This window comes from Amblyraja radiata, chromosome 9, assembly GCF_010909765.2.
Source record: "Amblyraja radiata isolate CabotCenter1 chromosome 9, sAmbRad1.1.pri, whole genome shotgun sequence".
Taxonomy (NCBI): Eukaryota; Metazoa; Chordata; class Chondrichthyes; order Rajiformes; family Rajidae; genus Amblyraja; species Amblyraja radiata.
Window position 1 is genome coordinate 7492662 of NC_045964.1, and position 19599 is coordinate 7512260.

The following is a 19599-nucleotide window of genomic DNA, read 5'->3' on the forward strand; positions in this document are numbered from 1 at the left end:
TGAATTGCCCCCGTGTGTGTACGTGTGTGGTAGGATCTCGAGAGAGCTTTTGGGAAAATGGGTTAAATAGGCTATACGGAATATTAGCAGGAGAATGTGACTCAATGAGCTGAAATGACCTTCTCTTACATTATATAGAAAACAGAAATTTGCAACAATTTTTTTTCTGGAAAAAAAAGCAATTTGTGGATGCTGGCTTCCATTTTATAATTATAATGAACAAATTCTGCTGTACATTTTGGCTCAGTTTTTCCTCACTCCACTAGTGGAGCCTGACTCGTTGGGTTCTTCAGACAGTTTTGTATTCCACTGCTTATACTTTGTATTCTCTGCAACCGGATGGCCTCTCACAGCTTATCCTCACAGCGAGCACGACCTTACAGATATTCCCTTGGTCATAGAGTGATACAGTGTGGAAACAGGCTCTTTGGCCCAACTCGCCCACACCGCCCAACATGTCCCATCTATGCCTGCACTTGGTCCATAATGGCCTTGTCCCACGGTACGAGTTCATTCAAGAGCTCTCCCGAGTTTAAAAAAAAATCAAACTCGTGGTAAGCACGGAGAATGAACGTAGCGGGTACGTCGGAGCTCAGGGACGTCTCTTAGCGGCTCGTAACGCTAACGGCAGGTACTCAGGAAGACTCGCTAACGGCAGGTAAGCTCGGGAAGACTCGTGAAGATTTTTCAACATGTTGAAAAATGTCCACGAGAGCCCCGAGTACCGACGAGCGGCCATTACCATAAATCTCCGAGTTCAAATCAGGGCAAACTCGGGAGAACTCTTTGAATGAACTCGTACAGTGAGACAGGGCTTTAACCCTCCAAACCTGTTCTATCCATGTACCTGTCTTAACTGTTTTGCAAACGATGGGATAGTCCCAACCTCAACTACCTCCTCTGGCAGCTTGTTCCACCACCTTTTGTGTGAAAAAAATTACCTCTCGGATTCCTATTAAATCTTTTCCCCTTCACCTATAACCTATGTCCTCTGGTCCTTGATTCCCCTACTCTGGGCAAGAGACTGTGCATCTACCCGATCTATTCCTCTTATGATTTTGTACACCTCTATAAGATCATCCCTCATCCTCCTGCGCTCCATGAAATAGAGACCCAGCCTACTCAACCTCTCCCTGTAGCTCACACCCTCTAGTCCTGGCAACAAGCTCGTAAATCTTTTCTGAACCCTTTCAAGCTTGATAATATCTTTCCTATAACATGGTGCCCAGAACTGAACACAATACTCTAAATGCGGTCTCACCAACGTTTTATACAACTGCAACATGACCTCCCAACTTCTATACTCAATACTCTGACTGATGAAGGCCAAAGTGCCAAAAGCCTTTTTGATCACCTTGTCTACCTGACAATCTACCCGAATGGTCTTATCCAGTTCCACCACCCTCTACAAATTACAACTAGTTTTGTTTTGTCCAGTCTTGCCAAATGATCTTTGACCTGAATTGTTAGTTCTCTTTGTCTTTACGCAGATGCTGCCTGACTTGCTGAGTATTTCTGGCATTTATTTTAATAAATTGGATTTCCAGTATCTAGTTTTCTGATTTTCCTACTTTCTATCTTCCTCACATGAATAGTTTGTATTATGTTTGCAGGTTTCCCATCCTGTGGGATGCTCCAGAATCAAGGGAATGTTAGAAAATATGACCATCACTATCTCTGCAGTCACTTCCTTTAAGCCAGTAGGATGCAGGCCATCAGGTCCCAGGTGCTTGCCAGCCGTTGGCCTCACTACTTTATCAACTGACAGATTGCTTGAAGTTTATCTCTTGTATAATCCACAATTGTGTCAATGAAATGGGACTAATTTATTTTTCAGACGGATGGGTTTCTGAAGGACAATAACAACGCTGCTCGCCGGTTGCTGGATGGAGTGAATTTTATGGCACAGTCGGTGTCGGACTTTGGTGCCAAGCCAACCAAAGCAGTGACGGCCTGGCTGACGGACCAGATAGCGCCCTCCTACTGGCGACCAAACTCACAGATTATCGTAAGTTGCAGAAACTGCGGCTTTGTGTTTCCTGTCCGCATCATTGCTGACATGTGGACATCTTACACGTCCACTGGCGGTCCATTCTCATTGACCATGAAAACCCACCTGAGGCTGAGTTCCCCCCTGTATTTTTGCACGCTGCGACAAACATCTTGTTGTCTAATAATGACGAGGGCATGCATTTCACTTAGAGTGGAGTGCTCAAGGGCAGTCGGTACTGAAATGCCGAACTTTGCAGCGATCACAATCGTTACTCGAGCCATGTATTGGTATTGGATGTAATGGTGGAGAGTTCTGACTGTGTGATGATGGGTCCATTATTGGGCAAAGAGAGAATCGTGGCCTGGAAGATGTGGGTTTAGATTCAGAACTTCAAGCTGGTAATTGAGAGAGAAGGGGAAAAGCTGGGTTCAGGTGAGGGTAGAATGTTTAATTTAAGGGGGAAATGCAGGAGCAAAGCCAAATGTTAGAAGCAATGCTAAAGTTTGGTAACAGTACACAAACTAAATAAAATAAATTCAAGGAGAAATGTTACAATTGGAGGTACAAAGCCTAATCCTAGTACCGATGTTTCACAACGCACAACAAAATAAATGAACCAATGATGCGAACAAAGATGTGTAGGAAGGAACTGCAGATGCTGGATTACACTGATGATGGATGCTGGAGTAACTCAGCGGGACAGGCAGCATCTCTGGAGAAAAGGAACGGGTGACGTTTCGGCTTGAGATCCTTCTTCAGAAGAAGGGTCTCGTCGTGAAACGTCACCCTTTCCTTCTCTCCAGAGAGGTGAACTAATCTGAAGAAGGGTTTCGGCCCGAAACGTTGCCTATTTCCTTCGCTCCATAGATGCTGCTGCACCCGCTGAGTTTCCCCAGCAATTTTGTGTACAGGCGAACCAAGATGATGGCTTTGAACTAAAAGTCATTAGAGGTGGCTGTTGGGAGGCATGGTAACCAGTGATGGGAATGAAATATTACAGGGTTTTTGATGATCTGAAAGGCTGGGCAAAGTAGGATGGCAAGGAATGATCTTGGTCCTTCAGAATAGGACAGTTAAAATGTGGGGGATACAAGATTACACGGAACATAAATCACCTGTGGCCCTCATGGCAGCACAGTTAGAGAGAGAATTAACCAGGAGGACCAGTGTTCGCAAAGATAGCAGCACCATAATTAATGCAAGATTTCAATTTTATCATTCACAAAGGTATTTGGATTTACCAAACTGAAGGATGTTCCCACAGTCATTTGGAACTAGTTTCTGGCCAAATGGCACAAATTGGTGCGGCACAGTGGTGCAACGGTAGAGTTTCTGACTTGCAGCACCAGAGACCCCAGTTCCATCCTGACTACAAATGCTGTCTGTACGGAGTTTGTACGTTTTCCATGTGGCCACCTTGGTACTCTCCCGCCACTCCCACATTGCAAGGATGTGCAAGTTTGTATGTTAATTGGCTTCTGTGAATTGTCTCTTGTGTGTAGGATATAACTAGCGCATGGGTGATTGCTGGTCGGTGCCGACTCTCTCAGCCCAAGAGCCTGTTTCCACGCTGTATCTCCAAACTAAACTGAATGCACAGTGGAACCACGATGTTGGGTCATGTGAAATGAGCCCAGGTTAATTAGTAGTTTCAGTGGAAGGCAACCACTGGGTGAAATGATCACATTATCATAGACATGTGCAGTTCATGAGGGACATCATCTTGTCAGAGAGCAGAATTGAAACCTATTGCAATGGTCTGTCTTGAATAGAAACCTATTACATGGATCAGCCTGCACAGTTGGGTTAAAGAGTATTTTACTGAATAGTCCATGGATATTGCTTTCAAAAACAATTCAGGAACCAGAGCTTAAACAAGAAAATGGCATGAGGAAAGGCAATGGCACTATAGCATGATGTGCTCTGACTGAGGCTTCCACAGGAGCGTTGTAAGGAGTGAAGATGCATTGGTACGAGAGCCGCAATCTCTCCCAGCTCCTGCTATTTTCCAGTTGTTCCTTTCAGATTGAAGATTTGCAAATGCAGCTGCAGCGTTTAACATGGTGTGAAACTAGAAACTAGAAAATCATTCATAGTTGGTGTAGATTAGTAATGGTTAAATGAATGGAATCTGTATGGACAGGCACTGAATGGAAGTTAGAGCCGAATAGAGAAAATACGAGCTTGGACCCGCTAGAGGCAGGAAACATGTTCCCGATGTTGGGGGAGGCCAGAACCAGGGGCCACAGTTTAAGAATAAGGAGTAAGCCATTTAGAACGGAGACAAGGAAACATTTTTTCTCACAGAGAGTGGTGAGTCTGTGGAATTCTCTGCCTCAGAGGGCGGTGGAGGCAGGTTCTCTGGATGCTTTCAAGAGAGAGCGAGATAGGGTTCTTAAAGATAGCGGAGTCAGGGGATATGGGGAGAAGGCAGGAACGGGGTACTGATTGGGGATGATTAGCCATGATCACATTGAATGGCGGTGCTGGCTCGAAGGGCCGAATGGCCTACTCCTGCACCTATTGTCTATTGTCTAAAACCAGGATTTGTGAAACTCGGTCAAGCTGATTTCAATATAAGTATGAGGCCATGCAGTAGATGAAACAGGCCCTTCGGCCCATTGAGTCTACACTGTCCAACCAGCACTCATTTTACACTAATCATACACTAGTACTATTTCATTCTCATCAGCTCTACCAGCTTCCACCACTGGCTTACAAAAGAGGGGCAATTTACACTGTCCCTAACTTGGGTCTCTTCTGTGTCCCATAGTTTAGCTCTCGCTCCCCCTTCCAGACGGAACAAGGATAAACAGAGTTCCCCTGGTCCTCACCTTTCACCCCACCAGCCTCTGCATCCAACATCTTATTCAACGACATTTTTGTCACCTCCAACGTGATCCCACCCCCGGTCACATCTTCCCATCCCCACCTCTTTCTGCCTTCCGCAGAGACTGCTCCCTCCACAACTCCTCAGTCCACTTGTCCCTTCCCACCTAAACCGCCCCTCGTCCCAGGTATCTTGCCCTGCAACTACCTGTCCCTATATCTCCTCCCTCACCCCCATGTAGGGGAGCCTTCCAGGTGAGACACAGGTTCCCACACACCTCTTCTAATCTCATCTACTGTATCCGGTGTTGCTAATGTGGTTTCCTGTACATCAGTGAGAAGAAGCGTAGATTTGGCAACTATTTTGCCAAACACTTGTGCTCGGTCTGCCAAGCCTACTGGATCTCTCAGTTGCTAAACATTTTAACCCCCGTACCCATTCCCATACTGATCTTTCTGTCCTGGGCCACCTCCTTTGCCAGAGAGAGGCAACACGCAAACTGGAGGAACAGCACCTCGTATGTTAGCTTACAACCAAACTGTGTGGACATTGAATTGTTCAATTTCAAGTCACTACAAACCTCACCATCTTTTATTTTCTCTCTCTCCTACCTCTCTCCCCTTTGCCCTACCGTGACTCGCACCTGTTTCTTCCCTCCCCCTCCCTTTCTACCTTCTATCTATTATCGATAGTTATTGGTGACGACATTCAATAAACAATTTGCACTTTTGAGTGGTAACTATTACAAAATATAATCTAAGTTCTGCACGGCTGTCGTTAATTAAGTTGCATGATGCAGTGGAAGACTCATTCAAACCTCGGGCGTGAACAGAGTGGTGACGTGTTACGTGCCTTCCACAGAACTGTCATAAATGCAATAAACCTTTTGAAGACCAGGAAACAAAGCACCACTGTAGATCCTGTGGCGAAGGCTTCTGTGACAGCTGCTCGTCGAAATCCAAGCCAGTCCCCGAACGTGGTTGGGGATTGGCCCCTGTACGAGTCTGCGACGAGTGTTATGAAAGAGCAATGATCGAAACAGGTAATGAGTGGTCTAATGTGTGAGGCTGCGGTCTCTGTTGTCATTGTGCCCATCCCTCTTGCAACATACCCCTCCCTCCATGCTCCTGGGTCATCAGTGTTCTGCCCAATCTGATAATGTCCAGGAGTAACAACATAGCCCACTAAACTGCTTGTCAGATAATCACTAATATCAGAAATCATTCTTGTTAAATTGCAACTGAGGTTTTGCTTGTATATATGTTTAAGCCCTCAAATAATTATCCTTAGTCTGAATATTTCAAATCTGGGTATTGTGAATCTAATCTCAAATTTGTATTTCTTGAGTCAAACACCCAGTTTAGTATAGTTTAGTTTAGAGATACAGCGCGGAAACAGGCCCTTCGGCCCACCGTGTCCGCACTGACCAGCGATCTCCGCACACTAACACTATCCTACACACACCAGAGACAATTTTACACCTATACCAACCAAATTAACCTACAAACCTGTATGTCTTTGGAGTGTGCGGGGAAAAAGCCCAAAAACCTTGGAGAAAACCCACGCGGTCACGGGGAGAACGTACAAACTCCCTACAGACAGCACCAGTCGTCGGGATCGAACCTGGGTCTCCGGCACTATAAGGTAGCAACTCTACCGCTGCGCCACCATGCCACCCTAGTTCTGGAAGACCAAATGGCTGAAGTGTTAAATTGATTCAAATGCTGTCTCTAAACTCTGCACCTATTTCATAGGCAGTTTTGATCATTATTAAACTTTAGCTCAGCTCTGCTCACTACTCCTCCCCTCATCCTATACAAGGCCTACATTGTAGAGCACACGTGAAACAGCATGTTGTGATCGCATGTTTAACCTGCTTTGTGTTTTGAAGAAACCGCAGATGAAGACGGTGAAGAAGGCGGTACAATAATAGCTCGGAAAGTTGGGGAAGCTGTGCAGAACACCTTTGGAGCTGTGGCTACAGCAATAGATTTTCCATTAGGTATGTTTTATGAGATGACTACAGTCTTTTGTCCTGTGTTTGCTTTCTAATGTAGATTTTATGGCTTCCATTTCTGTAGTTTGATCATCTCTGAAGTCTGTATTGGATACATTGTCAAACCTTTGAAGACTTTCACACCATCCATATGTGGTTTATTGATGTAGAACATGCCCCTGAGCATATTAAGTGGACGTACAGTCTGTGGCTGTTGGCATTGTTGGCTATTTGTCTTTTTTTCCCCAAGAGTATACTAATTGAGCTGCTAAACACCTTCACAGCCACCCAGTATTGAGCCTTTCCACCTGAACAGCTCCAACATACATTCCCCAAAAGCCAAACAACTGCAGATACTTGGCATCTGAAATAAAAACTGGATGCTGGGATGGCATCTGTGGGGAGAGAGCAATGGAGTCCACTGTTTCAGGTTTGAAGCTCATCTACCTGCACATTAGCTCTGAGTCTCTCTGTCTGACCTGCTGAGTTTAAATGTTGTTTCCATTTTGAGAAGCAGCATGGAAACGTGCCCTTTAAGCCAGCATTTAGTTTAGGTTATTCTATTTCTTCATCCACTCCCTACACACCAACGGCAATTTCACCGAGGCCTATTAACCTACAAACTTGCACGTCTTTTGAGATGTGGGAGGAGCCCGGAGCACCAGGAGGAAACTCACACGGTCACAGGGAGAACGTGCATATTCCACACAGACAGCAGCCAAGGTCAGGATCAAACCTGGATCTCTGGTACTGTAAGGCTCTGCTTATCTTCTTGGCCTTCAACAATCAACGTATGCTGCTTGTAATAATGTCATTTTTAGTGCAGAATGGAAATAGGACGTCCAATAACTTTAGGATCTAGACTGAAGAACAAGCTATTGTTACTATTGCTTTAGTACCTAAAATGTAAAGTTTCATGTTTAATCCCCTCGGGTCATGTAAGCTCAAGTCCCAACAGCCCTACACATGTGTTCCCTTCATGCTTCTAACTGTCCATTCTTCTTACTCTTGACTTTTTGTGTATCCATATTCCCTTCCTTCCAGCATTTAATGCTGTGCCTTTAACGTTGGGAGCCCCACACTCTGGTATTCCCTCCAGTGCTTTCTATCCTACAGAACAAAGTCCATCTTTTTGAACAAGTCATTGTTTTGTGGCATTTATTTTCAGGCAACTCTGAGTTATGGTGGGACTTAATCCACATTAAATGTGACATCGAATCACCATTGCAGTGCATCTTGAATTTAAACTACGGAATTGATCTAAATCAAATTTCTCCTGAGAAACACGGACAATAGGTGCAGGAGTAGGCCATTCGGCCCTTCGAGCCAGCAACCTTGATTCCGTTAGCCTTAAGAGCTAAATCTAACTCGCTCTTGAAAACATCTCCACAACTCTGGGTGAAAAAGTTTTTCCTCATCTCAGTCCTGAATGGCCTACCCCTTATTCTTAAACTGTGACCCCTGGTTCTGGACTCCCCCAACATCGGGAATATTTGTCCTGCAGCTAGCCTGTCCAATCCCTTAAGAATTTTATATCTTTCTATAAGATCCCCTCGTCCTTCTAAATTCCAGTGAATGTCAGTCTGAAGAAGGGTTTCGGCCCGAAACGTTGCCTATTTCCTTCGCTCCATAGATGCTGCCGTACCCGCTGAGTTTCTCCAGTAATTTTGTCTATCTTCCAGTGAATACAAGCCTAGTCGACCCATTCTTTCATCATATGTCACTTTTATTCTTGGATGGTATTCACTTGCACCCACACAAATATATCTGAGTCTTGCATTAGATGGCTATTGGAGGTAATGTATTTGAGTATCACATATCTTCTGATTTGACTGTTATTCGTCCATGTAATTTGATGGATAACAAATGGTTAATTGCTTAATCTGCTTTGAGGCAGCTTTAATCTGTAGGGAAGTTACATGAGATAAACAGAACACAGCACGGAAACAGGCCACGCAGCCCAAATTATTCATGCCAAATAGGTTGCCTAACAGCTAGCCTCATTTGCTTGCACTTCCCCATATCCCTCTAAACATTCCTATTTGTGCCCCTGTTTAAGTGTCTTAAGTGTTGTAAATATTCAGGTAGAAATGCTCCCCACCTCTGCACATTTGTTTGCTGCTATTTAATATATTCACCATCATGCCCTTGTCCCTGGACCGCAGAGCAACACATTGGTCTGGATGTCTTTGCTGAGACACTGCAGTCCAGTGGCTCGATGCCAAGGGGTTGGTTGGGTGGGAACTGACATGACTTGGATGTGAAATGTGGATTGGGATGTTGGCAGAAGTTAGGCTTCTGTGCATGTGAATATTATTTAACTGATCCATCTTCTGTGTCTTTGATAGGACTGGTGAAAGATGCTGCCCGCCCATCCTACTGGGTGCCTGACCACGAGATCACCGACTGCTTCTATTGCCGAAAGGAATTTAGCGCAAAGATGTCCAAGCATCACTGTCGAGCCTGCGGGCAGGGTTTCTGCAATGAGTGCTCGCAGAACAGGCGCCCCGTCTCCTCCCGGGGATGGGATCATCCCGTGCGAGTCTGCATCAGCTGTTACAAAAAGGCTGGTGACCTTTGAGCAGCAGTTTGGAAGATCAATCTAACACTGAATTTTAATTATTTATTACATATGCATGACATTTAATGTGGGATTCAATTGTTAATACAGTTCCTAATCTTGCCTATTCAAAAATGTTTACTTTTTAAGGCTAATGGGTAATAATATCAGGACCACAATAGGTTATTGATCAAATCCTTTTCTTTTGTAGAAGGCTTCAATTCTATTCATTTATTGATGTTATTCACTCATTGTGAATGACCAGTATATTATGTATGTATGAATGGACTGCACTTAATGACATACAAATGGCTAGAAATGGCTTGTTCCAGTGGAGAATATTTTAGTTTTAATATCAAATCTTGATTTAAGATTAGAAACTTTTCAGTGACATTAGCAGTCGAGCATATTTCAGAATGTCTAATGTTGGCACCACCAATTATTTAATAATCATCTTTTGTTAATGTCTCTTAGTATTAAAAGATAACTGTTTTTGATTGTAAATAAAATACTTGTTCATTGCATCTTATTCTCCTGCTCTGTGGATTTAAGGCAGGCTGACTCGTTAATCATTCAAACAGCCTGTGTGAAACACAATTATATACATAAATCATTTCTCAGATATGTGGTCATATCAGAAAGGAGATGTGGGGTGGGTATGCCATTATATACTTAAGGCAAGCAGGGACTTGGTGTATATTGGTTTGTAATTGACACTGCGGGAATGAGACGTGATTATCAGCTCCATGCATACAATGGGATCCCTTTTACAAATGCAGAACCAAAATGAAGTCTTCAATTTTAATTGAACATTAGCATGATAAAGATAAACTTCGATGATAGATGTATTAAAACTCTGATAAATGTATACACACTCATCAAGTGTGACTGTTCCATCAGATTGTGGGTCCTCTACCCTCAAGCCAAGTCTTTGGATCCACTCCATTACTACTCTCCTCCATCAAATCTTTCCAGCTAACCTGCGGATATACAAATTATACACAGCTACAAACCGTGTCGTTATATGTTAAGATATTATTGTAAGATTTAAAATGAGTAATTACAGGATGACAATAGACAAAGGAGGCAACAGTAGGCAGAGACAGTTTTGGTGAGTACTATGATTTGTAGAAAATTGGAAAAAGCAGAATAAAGGGTTATCAGAATAAGAATTTGCGAGTTGGCAGGACAAAGTGAAGGAAGGCTGTTGAAGAAACACGAGTCCATCAGAGGTTTGATATAGAAAAGTTGCTTTTGACTATCATCCCAGTTAGGCTTCAGCTATAAATTTCTTTAGCCAGAGGGTGGTGAATCTGTGGAATTAATTACCACAGACGGCTGTGGAGGTCGTCATTAGCAGAGATTGATAGGCTCTTGCTTAGTAAAGACCTCAAAGGTTACAGGGAGAATGGGGATGACAGGAAAAAATAGATCAGCCATGATCGAATGGCTAAGTAGACTCAATTACTTAAATCTACTTCTATGTCTTTTGAATCGCACAATGTTCTTGATGTGACTTCACCAATGTCTGATATAACATAACTTTCCAATTTTTGTGTGAAATTTCCCGAGCAATAACAACCATCTAATTACAATAAAACTCTTATAATCTGGCATACCCAGGACTTCGGTGATGCTAGACTGAGAGATTTTCCAGATCCCCCCCCCCCCCCCAGATTTGAAAAATAAAACCACTCTTTGTCCAGGGGAAGATGAATGAAAACAGAAATTTATAAAGTGTTTTCTTCAAACATCACACTGCTGCATCACTATCAAGAAACCCCCTTGAAGCAGGTGCACCATGATCTTGAAGCTTTTCATGGTCTAAGCTGGTCAGAGGTCGGTCTTGTATGTGTAGTGATAGAGGTCCTGTTTGACAGCCATTAACAGTCCAGGTACACCTCTGCTCCCTCCTAGTCGTGCAGAGAATGCAATGCTGGGAATCGCGTCGCATCCAGAGTCAGGAGATGGGATCGTTCGGAGGAGACAACCGTCTTTCAGACTCCAGATTCGGGTGTAGTGATCCTGTCCAACTGGAAACAAAAGCAGGGATTTAAAAACAAATCTTTAAAATATCTGTGAAAGATATTCTTCCCTCCAAATTACTCTCCTCACAGGAGTATTATTGTAAGTCTTTTACTGCAGTTTTATAAAGGGTTGCTTGTTCCGGCAGTTTTTAGATTGTGTAACAAGCCTTGGAAGGAAATAATATGGAGTTCTAAAGCAGTAAGCACTGGGAAGGTGTCTACAAAAATAGTTCTTGCCACTGCTTCTTGAACTTGGCTCATTCTGTTTCCAGTTCTCCGGTAAATTACATTTTAAACAGAACATTTGCATATCAAATTCAGGTCAGCGAACGTTTCTGGGTTGAAGTTTCCTTGGGACATTAGAATGTACATGACTTGGTTAGAACTGTCCTTCCTGCTTACGTTAATCTACTTATTTCTGTACCAATATTATGGATCTTCAAACAGATTAAGGGGCAATTTTTAAAGAACTATTACATTTGTGCAAGATTCTTTTACCCTCGAAATAGCCAAGGGAAACTAGAGGTGTAAGGCACAGACTTGGATATAGGATCAGTTTTGGATATAGGTTCAGTTTTGCCCAGATCGGTGTGGCTTTTGGCTTTCCGTTTCATCTCTTAAGCTCTTTGAAGATCTGGCGAGAACCATGCTCCTTTTTACAAAATATTTTTCCTACGAAGTACATAGTTCAGATTATTCCATGCGCTACATATCCATCCCTGGTTTCTTTTGTTCGTGGGCAGTAATTTTTCACAGTTGAAGAAAAACAATAAGGCCTTGTGAATTATGACAATGAGATGCTTGTAGGCCATGGAGTGCGAGGCTACGGGAAGCATTTTGGGTGATTTTTTTCCCCACCATTCCCAGTGGAAATAGCTGGGGCCTCTCCAATCCTTACTCCGAATTCAGTTGGGCAGTGCTGTGATCATTACAGGACTTGTGCACAAAAGCTGTCTCTACTGTGTCAATAGAGGGGTTCCCCCAACACCTTGCAGCAGCACCACATGTGGACTTAGTCTCTGAAAACACCTCTTTGCCACCTTGAAGATTAAACATTTGCTTTCATTAATTAAATTCTGGTTTGCTATTTTAACTAATATTAGAGAAAGCAAGACTTGGATCATTTTTTCCCAGGATGTTTCAAGCTGTGAAGGATGTTGGAGGTGAAACGAGGCAGCTAATTGTACAATGCATCCTCCCACAACCTGCCATGTACTGATCAACTGATAATCTATGTGAGTGAAGTTGCCACAACGTCAGTGTTCCCTGCTACTCCCCAGAAAGCAGTGCATGTCATCTGAACACTTGCATCTCTCACATTCACCCAGTCTTGCAGTGCAGCATTAGCCAAGGTCTTTGTGCTCAAGCTTTGAACCCACGATGCTCAGATTTGGGCAACATGGCTGCCATCTGCAGCAGTGCCTACATAAATCACCGCAATGCATCCTCTGGATCCCATTTTACCAGTCCCTGCCTATCCTGCAGCATGTAATGTCCCCAACACTGGCCATGAGACAGGATAGGGGTCATCCACTTCCTTGAAGTCCTGTTTGTATTGTAACTATTCTCTGAAGGCTAGAAACAAAATATTCAATTCAACTGTCCTGTTTATATTCGGTCTACAAAACCACTCTTCTCACTCAGTCCTGCAAATTCCTTCCTTTCAGACACTTATCCTGTTCCCTTTGTAAACCATGCTGCAGTGGTTGATATTGTGTTCTAGTTATGGACAATAGACAATAGGTGCAGGAGTAGGCCATTCGGCCCTTCAAGCCAGCACTGCCATTCAATGTGATCATGGCTGATCATCCCTAATCAGTACCCCGTTCCTGCCTTCTCCCCATATCCCCTGACTCTGCTATCTTTAAGAGCCCTGTCTCGCTCTCTCTTGAAAGTATCCAGAGAACTGAACCACAGGCTGTAGAAAGTATCAGGTCACTTTTGGTTCTTTTGCCAATCACTTTCAATCCTCTTGTCAGAGGTTTCACTCTGCAAGGAATGCGCTCCCACCCCCTTAAGGGCCTGACCCACTTTTTTCGGTGACTGCCGGCGTCATTTCAGTGTCGCCAAAAGATTTTGAACATTTCAAAATCCAACGGCGACAAAACAAATGCTGCGACACTTGAAAAAACACCGCGCGTCATACGTCATCATGCCGCAAATGTTTCGGTGACCTGATACGTCAGTCAATCATGCCGGCAGTCGCCAAAAAAATTGCCAAGTGGGACAGGCCCTTTACAATCCTCCTTACACATTCACCACTGTGCAGCCAAATTCTGCTCAAAGACCATTTACAAGTTTGCAGATGACACTGCCCTAATGGGCCAGATCTTGATCAATGACAAGACGGTTTAGTTCAGTTTAGAGATACAATGTGGAAACAGGCCCTTCGGCCCACCGAGTCCGCTCCGACCAGCGATCCCCGCACACTAACACTATCCTACACGCTCTAGGGACAATTGTATATTTATACCGAGCCAATTAACCTACAAACCTGTATGTCTTTGGACGAGTCCGCACTGACCAGCATTCACCCGCATACCAGTTCTATCCTATTTTTTTTACGGAAGTCAATTAATCTACAAACTTTCACGCCTTTTGAATGTGGGAGGAAACCAAAAATCTCGGAGAAAACTCACGGGGAGAACGTACAAACTCCGTACAGCCAAGCACCTGTAGTCAGGATCGAACCTGGGTCTCTACCGCTGCACCACCGTGCCAAAAGGTATAGCATGGTGCCAAGCCAACAACCTTTCCCTCAATATCAGCAATATGAAGGAGCTGGAAAGCGAGGTTGTGTACATGTAGCAGTACTCCACATTGGTCAGCTTGTTTTATTCCCCTGCTTTTTTTTTTTCTTCTGGGAGTGGAGGACATGCCCAGACAGCCCTTCCAGACAAGTCTTGCTGCTCTGTATTTTGGATCTCTGACGTTCTTTTGTCCATGCTCCCATTCATTCATTGACCATATAGTCTTGTTGACAGCTTATCCCTATAATCACCTCGGTTTTACACTATCACAGACACACCCCTCTCCCATTCTCCTTACAGCTTCTTTTGTCTCCGTCCCAATTCTGACATCGAGGTTTCAACCTGAAGTGTTAACAATGTTTCTCTTCCCACAGATGCAGCCTGACCTGCTGAGTATTTCCAGCAGTTTTCTGTTGCATTATAAAAAGGAGGCACATACCCGCTAAAAGAATGCCCACTTCTTCGTTAACGTGGATGGGGAGCGAAGCATGCTTGTTGTGATGGCCATCATACTGCTTGACGCATCTTGCCATCCTCAAATCCCAAAGCTTAATCTGCAGATTTGGAGAGGAAAGAACACCGGTTGCATTAATTCCTCGCACGTGAATAATGTACCACTTCTTATCAATGAAAAGTAAGACCATGCCCGGCACCCACTTGAAGTAAGACCATGCCCGGCACCCACTTGCAGGAGGCCGTTTGACATATGGGATCACTCCTCAGTGTGTGATACAGTTCCAGTGGCTCAGCACCAGGCAGCTGATTCCCCATCGGTGCTGGGATCTCCCAGAACCTGTGGCACAGCTCAGCCGGGATTTTCTCTTTAGTTTGACAAATGGCAGAGTACTTAGAAAAGAAAGACACAAAATGCTAGCGCAACTCAGCGGGACAGGGAGCATCTCTGGAGAGATGGAATGGGTGACGTTTCAGGTCTCGATCCTTTTTCGGAAGAGTCTCGACCCATTCCTTCTCTCCAGAGATGCTGCCTGTCCCGCTGAGTTACTCCAGTATTTTGTGTCTATCTTTGGTGTAAACCAGCATCTGCAGTTCCTTCCTACACAAAAATGCGATGGATTCTGAAGAAAAGGACCAATTGAATCCAAAATTGTCTTTAAGTGTCAGGAAGCAATTTATTAAGAAGTTTGCATGCAGAACAAAATTAGCCTTACAATAGAGAGATACAGCGTAAAGACAGGCCCTTCAGACCATCAACTCTGTAGCTGACCATTAACCACCCATTTACACATCCTACATTGGGCTTCACCTATATGGAGCATTAGGCTCTCCACTAGGGCCGTGGAACCTGAATAAGAGGGATGCACATGAACCAGAGGGGAACCAGTATCCTGACAGGGAAGTACACCAGTGCAACTTGAGGGCTTAAACTAGACTGGTATAGGATAGGAACCAGACCAGCAGGTAAGGAATGGATGGATTGTCTGATGGGAAAGTAAAGGTTAGGACCAATCAGTATAAGGACAAGGAAGAGCTTCATGAACATGGTGAACCTGATGGACTGGTGTATTTTATTTCAATGCAAGGAGACAATAGACAATAGATGCAGGAGGAGGAGGCCATTCGGCCCTTTCAGGGAACTATGGCCGTGGACTCTAATATTCCACTGTACATCAGAATTGTTCAGAATTTTACCATTAACTGTATACTTTACATCCAACCTCTCACTTGCGCAGATTAAACTCCATCTGCCATTTCTCCACCCATATCTGTAACTGATCCATCCTTTGACAGCATTTCTCGCTGTCTACAACTCGACCAATTTTGGTGTCACCTGCAAACTTACTAACCAACCCATCCACATATACATCCAAGTCCTTCAGCCCACCGAGTCCGCACCGACCAGCGATCCCCGCACATTAACACTACCCTACACACCCTGAGGACAATTTTGCATTTATATTAAGCCAATTAACCAACAAACATACGTCTTTGGAGTGTGAGAGGAAACCGAAGATCTCGGAGAAAATCCACGCAGGTCACGGGGAGAACGTACAAACTCCGTACAGACAAGCACTCGTAAAAAGTGCTCTGGGGTTAGGGCACTGGGGAAATTGCACCACTGCCAGAGGGATAATTAGTCTGCGTAATTCCTCAGTGGTCAGTACAGGCCAATGGACTCCTCTATTATCATTCCATGAGAATTATTGGATACTATTGAAGAGAGAGCAAAAATGTAGGTAAATTTGCATTGTAAAATGTGGGATATTAGCTTACAACAGAGCACGTTCACACAAAACAAATACGATGTGCTGATGTGGGTATTTCACTGCAGATGCTGGCTGTGAATAACGTTTAGTGCAAGATAAAGCCAGTGAACTCCGATCAAAGGGTCACCAATGAGGTAGATAGTAGTTCAGCACTGCTCTCTGGTTGTGGTAGGATGATTCAATTGCCTGATAACAGCTGGGAAGAAACTGTCCCTGAATCTGGAGGTTTGCTGTTTTCACACTTCTATACATTTTCCCCAATGGGAGAGGGGAGAAGAAGGAGTAACCAGGGTGCGACTCGTCCTAGATTATGCTGCTGGCCTTGCCGAGGCAGCGTGAGGTATATAGGGAGTCAATAGAAGGGAGGTTGGTTTGTGTGATGGTTGGGGCTGCGTCCACAATTCTCTGCAATTTCCTGCGGTCTTGGATGGAGCTGTTCCCAAACCAAGCTGTGATGCATCCCGATAAAATGCTTTCTATGGCGCATCTGTAGAAGTTGGTGAGAGTTTCAGGGGATATGCCAAACCTCCTAAGCCTTCTAAGGAAGCTATTTAATCATTCATGACTTTAGCAGTGTTGTTACTCACTGCCATATGCAAAGGAGCAAGAAAAACCGCAGCCTGTGGGCTCGTTCTTAAGATTCAAATTACCTTTACACTTCAGATAAAGTAACATTTAAATAGCAATTAAAGCTGTAACAGCTTTATCTAAAACGAGCAGCTCCTTGGATATGCTCTCTCCCTCTTACACACACACACACTCACACACAAAACCCGTCTTTGTTTGGCTTTCCTGCTGATGATTGGTAATTTGCCGTGTACTGTGAAGAGGCTCACTGTTCTGTGAGGAATGCATAAAGAGCCTGTCCCATTTGGGCGTCATTTACGCAACATCCTAAAATTTGGTTGGCACGCCGTGACGCGTGCATGGTGCGTGGTGGCGTATGCAGTGACGCGCGGTAACTCGCAGCGCCCCAGGATTTTTGGAATGCTCAAAATCCTCGCGCGCCACCCGCGTGACATATCTCTTGGCGTACAGATGGCGTACGCTGACGCCGTACGTGTAGCTTGTGGTGACGCATGGTTACGCACGGTGACGCACGAACATTACCTATGCTAATTTATGTGGCACCGTGCGTCAACGTCCGTAACCATGCGATGTCAGCGCTCCATTTGTGCGTCATTTGAGCGCCGCACCACATGACCGCCCGGGTATAAAGCGCGTGTAGTTTTGAAAAATTTTCATTGGGAAAATCCTTGCCACGGAGATCAGACTAAGTACGAACGACATCATTAATGGCTCCCAAAAGAAGCAGGGCCCTCAACACTTGGCGCGCGACTGTCGTACTGCTAGACGATTTTTGCACGACAATCGCTCGTTAGTCACTACCGGCCTGTCGCGTAAATGACGCCCAAGTGGGACAGGCCCTTAAGGCCACAAGCATTGCCCACAAAATAAGTAATATTCATAACACTCTGTAATAGGAATGGGAACTAGAGTTTTGCATCGTATTCAAAAATGTGCACAGCATTGATCACAATCCACTGCCTCTGAGGGCTCTTGGTCACAAATCTCCTCAACATCTCACCTCTCATCTAGCCACCTCAGGACTCATGAGTCATCCATATCATTGTTCCCCGTCCCCTCCCCACCCCAGGAAGCAGTGCATGTGTTCAGTCTTCAGTGTTGGAGAGCAGTGTGGTCCAGTGAGTGGAGGTTGGCTCAGGAACATCAAGCTTAGGGCCCAGGTCCGCTGGTGAACATCAAGCTTAGGGCCCAGGTCCGCTGGTGAACATCCTGTTGGTGACTGTATCTTCAGTCACCGTCCCTCAAGTCTGGTGAAGGGGGGTCACTGAGAAAGCAGCTGCCGTGGATTGGGTCTAGGACACTGTCTGGCGGTATTCCTACAGCAGGTCCTGGGGCTGGGTGAGCCCCAGGACCCGCTGCCACAACAACCTTGGGCATATGAGAGTGCTGCATTGTGGAAACAGGCCCTTCAACCCAGCTTGTTCCATACACCCACCACCCTTTGTGTGAAAAAGTTACCCCTCAGATTCCTATTAAATCTTTTCCCCTTCACCTTGAACCCATGTCCTCCGGTCCTCGATTCCCCTACTCTGGGCAAGAGACTCTGTGCATCTACCCGATCTATTCCTCTCATGATTTTATCCACCTCTACAAGATCACCCCTCATCCTCCTGTACTCCAAGGAATAGAGTCCCAGCCTACTCAACCTCTCCCTATAACTCAGACCCTCTAGCCCTGGCAATATCATTGTGAATCATCTCTGCACCCTTTCCAACTAGACAGCATCTTTTCTATAACATGCTGCCCAGAACTGAACACAATTTTCTTTAGTTTTACCAATGACACTGGCCAATAGACATTGGCAGCACGGAAGCCTGGCAGTAAAGAGGCCGCCTCACAGCCCGACACCCTGGTTCCATCCCGACTACGGGTGCTTGTCTGTATGGAGTTTGTACGCCCTCCACGTGACCTGCGTGGGTTTTCTCTGACATCTTCCGTTTCCTCCGACATTCCAAAGACGTACAGGCTTGTAGATCAATTGGCTTGGTGAAAAATGTAAAATTGTCCCTAATGTGTGTAGTGTAGTGTTAATATGCGGGGATCGCTGGTCGCTGCAGACTCGTTGGTCCGAAGGGTCTGTTTCCACACTGTATCTCTAAAGTAAACTCTGCCGAGAATGTATAAGGTAGCATACCTTCCCAATCATGTCTGCAGCCAAAAGATAATTTTCATCTTGCAGAAGTCGGATGGAGGTCACAGCAGACTGATGGAAGAAATGAGAACATTTCCAGCTCTGCCATTTCTTTGTTCGTTGCCTGATGTCGATGCTGAAAATCTCCCCAGACCGACAACCATTGTATAACACTGGCACCTGCAGAGACACTGGACATTATGATGTTGCCTTATCACAGTATGTAAGCACAATAAGATGGCATCTGCAAGGGACGCTACTTATTTGGTGACTCTTACTTAGCAGTTAAACCAATGTGTCTACGGGTGTCTATGGGAGTCACTCTGTTGTGGAAACAGAATGGCTGATATTGTCTATTGCATCCGAGCACAAGCATCAAGAGGCAAATGAATATTGTATGGAATAAGCAGCCCTGAAATTGGAGTTTCAAGAAGAATACATCTTCATATAGGACTCATATTAGATGAGCGTTGCCTTAATCCATGCCCCTTATGATCAT

The 19599-nt window shown here is 44.7% G+C and overlaps 2 protein-coding genes across 3 annotated transcripts in view; one reads left to right on the forward strand and one right to left on the reverse strand.

Moving 5' to 3' along the window:
• zfyve1 (zinc finger FYVE-type containing 1) overlaps positions 1-9903 on the forward strand; it is a 51128-nt gene extending 41225 nt beyond the window's left edge. Inside the window, exons 8-11 of the mRNA XM_033026620.1 lie at positions 1838-2008; positions 5685-5865; positions 6715-6825; positions 9168-9903. Coding sequence (XP_032882511.1) covers positions 1838-2008; positions 5685-5865; positions 6715-6825; positions 9168-9400 — 696 coding nt within the window. The 3' untranslated portion in view covers positions 9401-9903. The remainder of the gene's footprint in view (positions 1-1837; positions 2009-5684; positions 5866-6714; positions 6826-9167) is intronic.
• A 263-nt stretch (positions 9904-10166) lies between these two features.
• dcaf4 (DDB1 and CUL4 associated factor 4) overlaps positions 10167-19599 on the reverse strand; it is a 41957-nt gene continuing 32524 nt past the window's right edge. For both annotated transcript variants that reach the window (XM_033026621.1, XM_033026622.1), the window contains exons 12-14: positions 19104-19280; positions 14596-14710; positions 10167-11412 (exon numbers count right to left, since the gene is read on the reverse strand). In XM_033026621.1, coding sequence (XP_032882512.1) covers positions 11213-11412; positions 14596-14710; positions 19104-19280 — 492 coding nt within the window. In that variant the 3' untranslated portion in view covers positions 10167-11212. The remainder of the gene's footprint in view (positions 11413-14595; positions 14711-19103; positions 19281-19599) is intronic.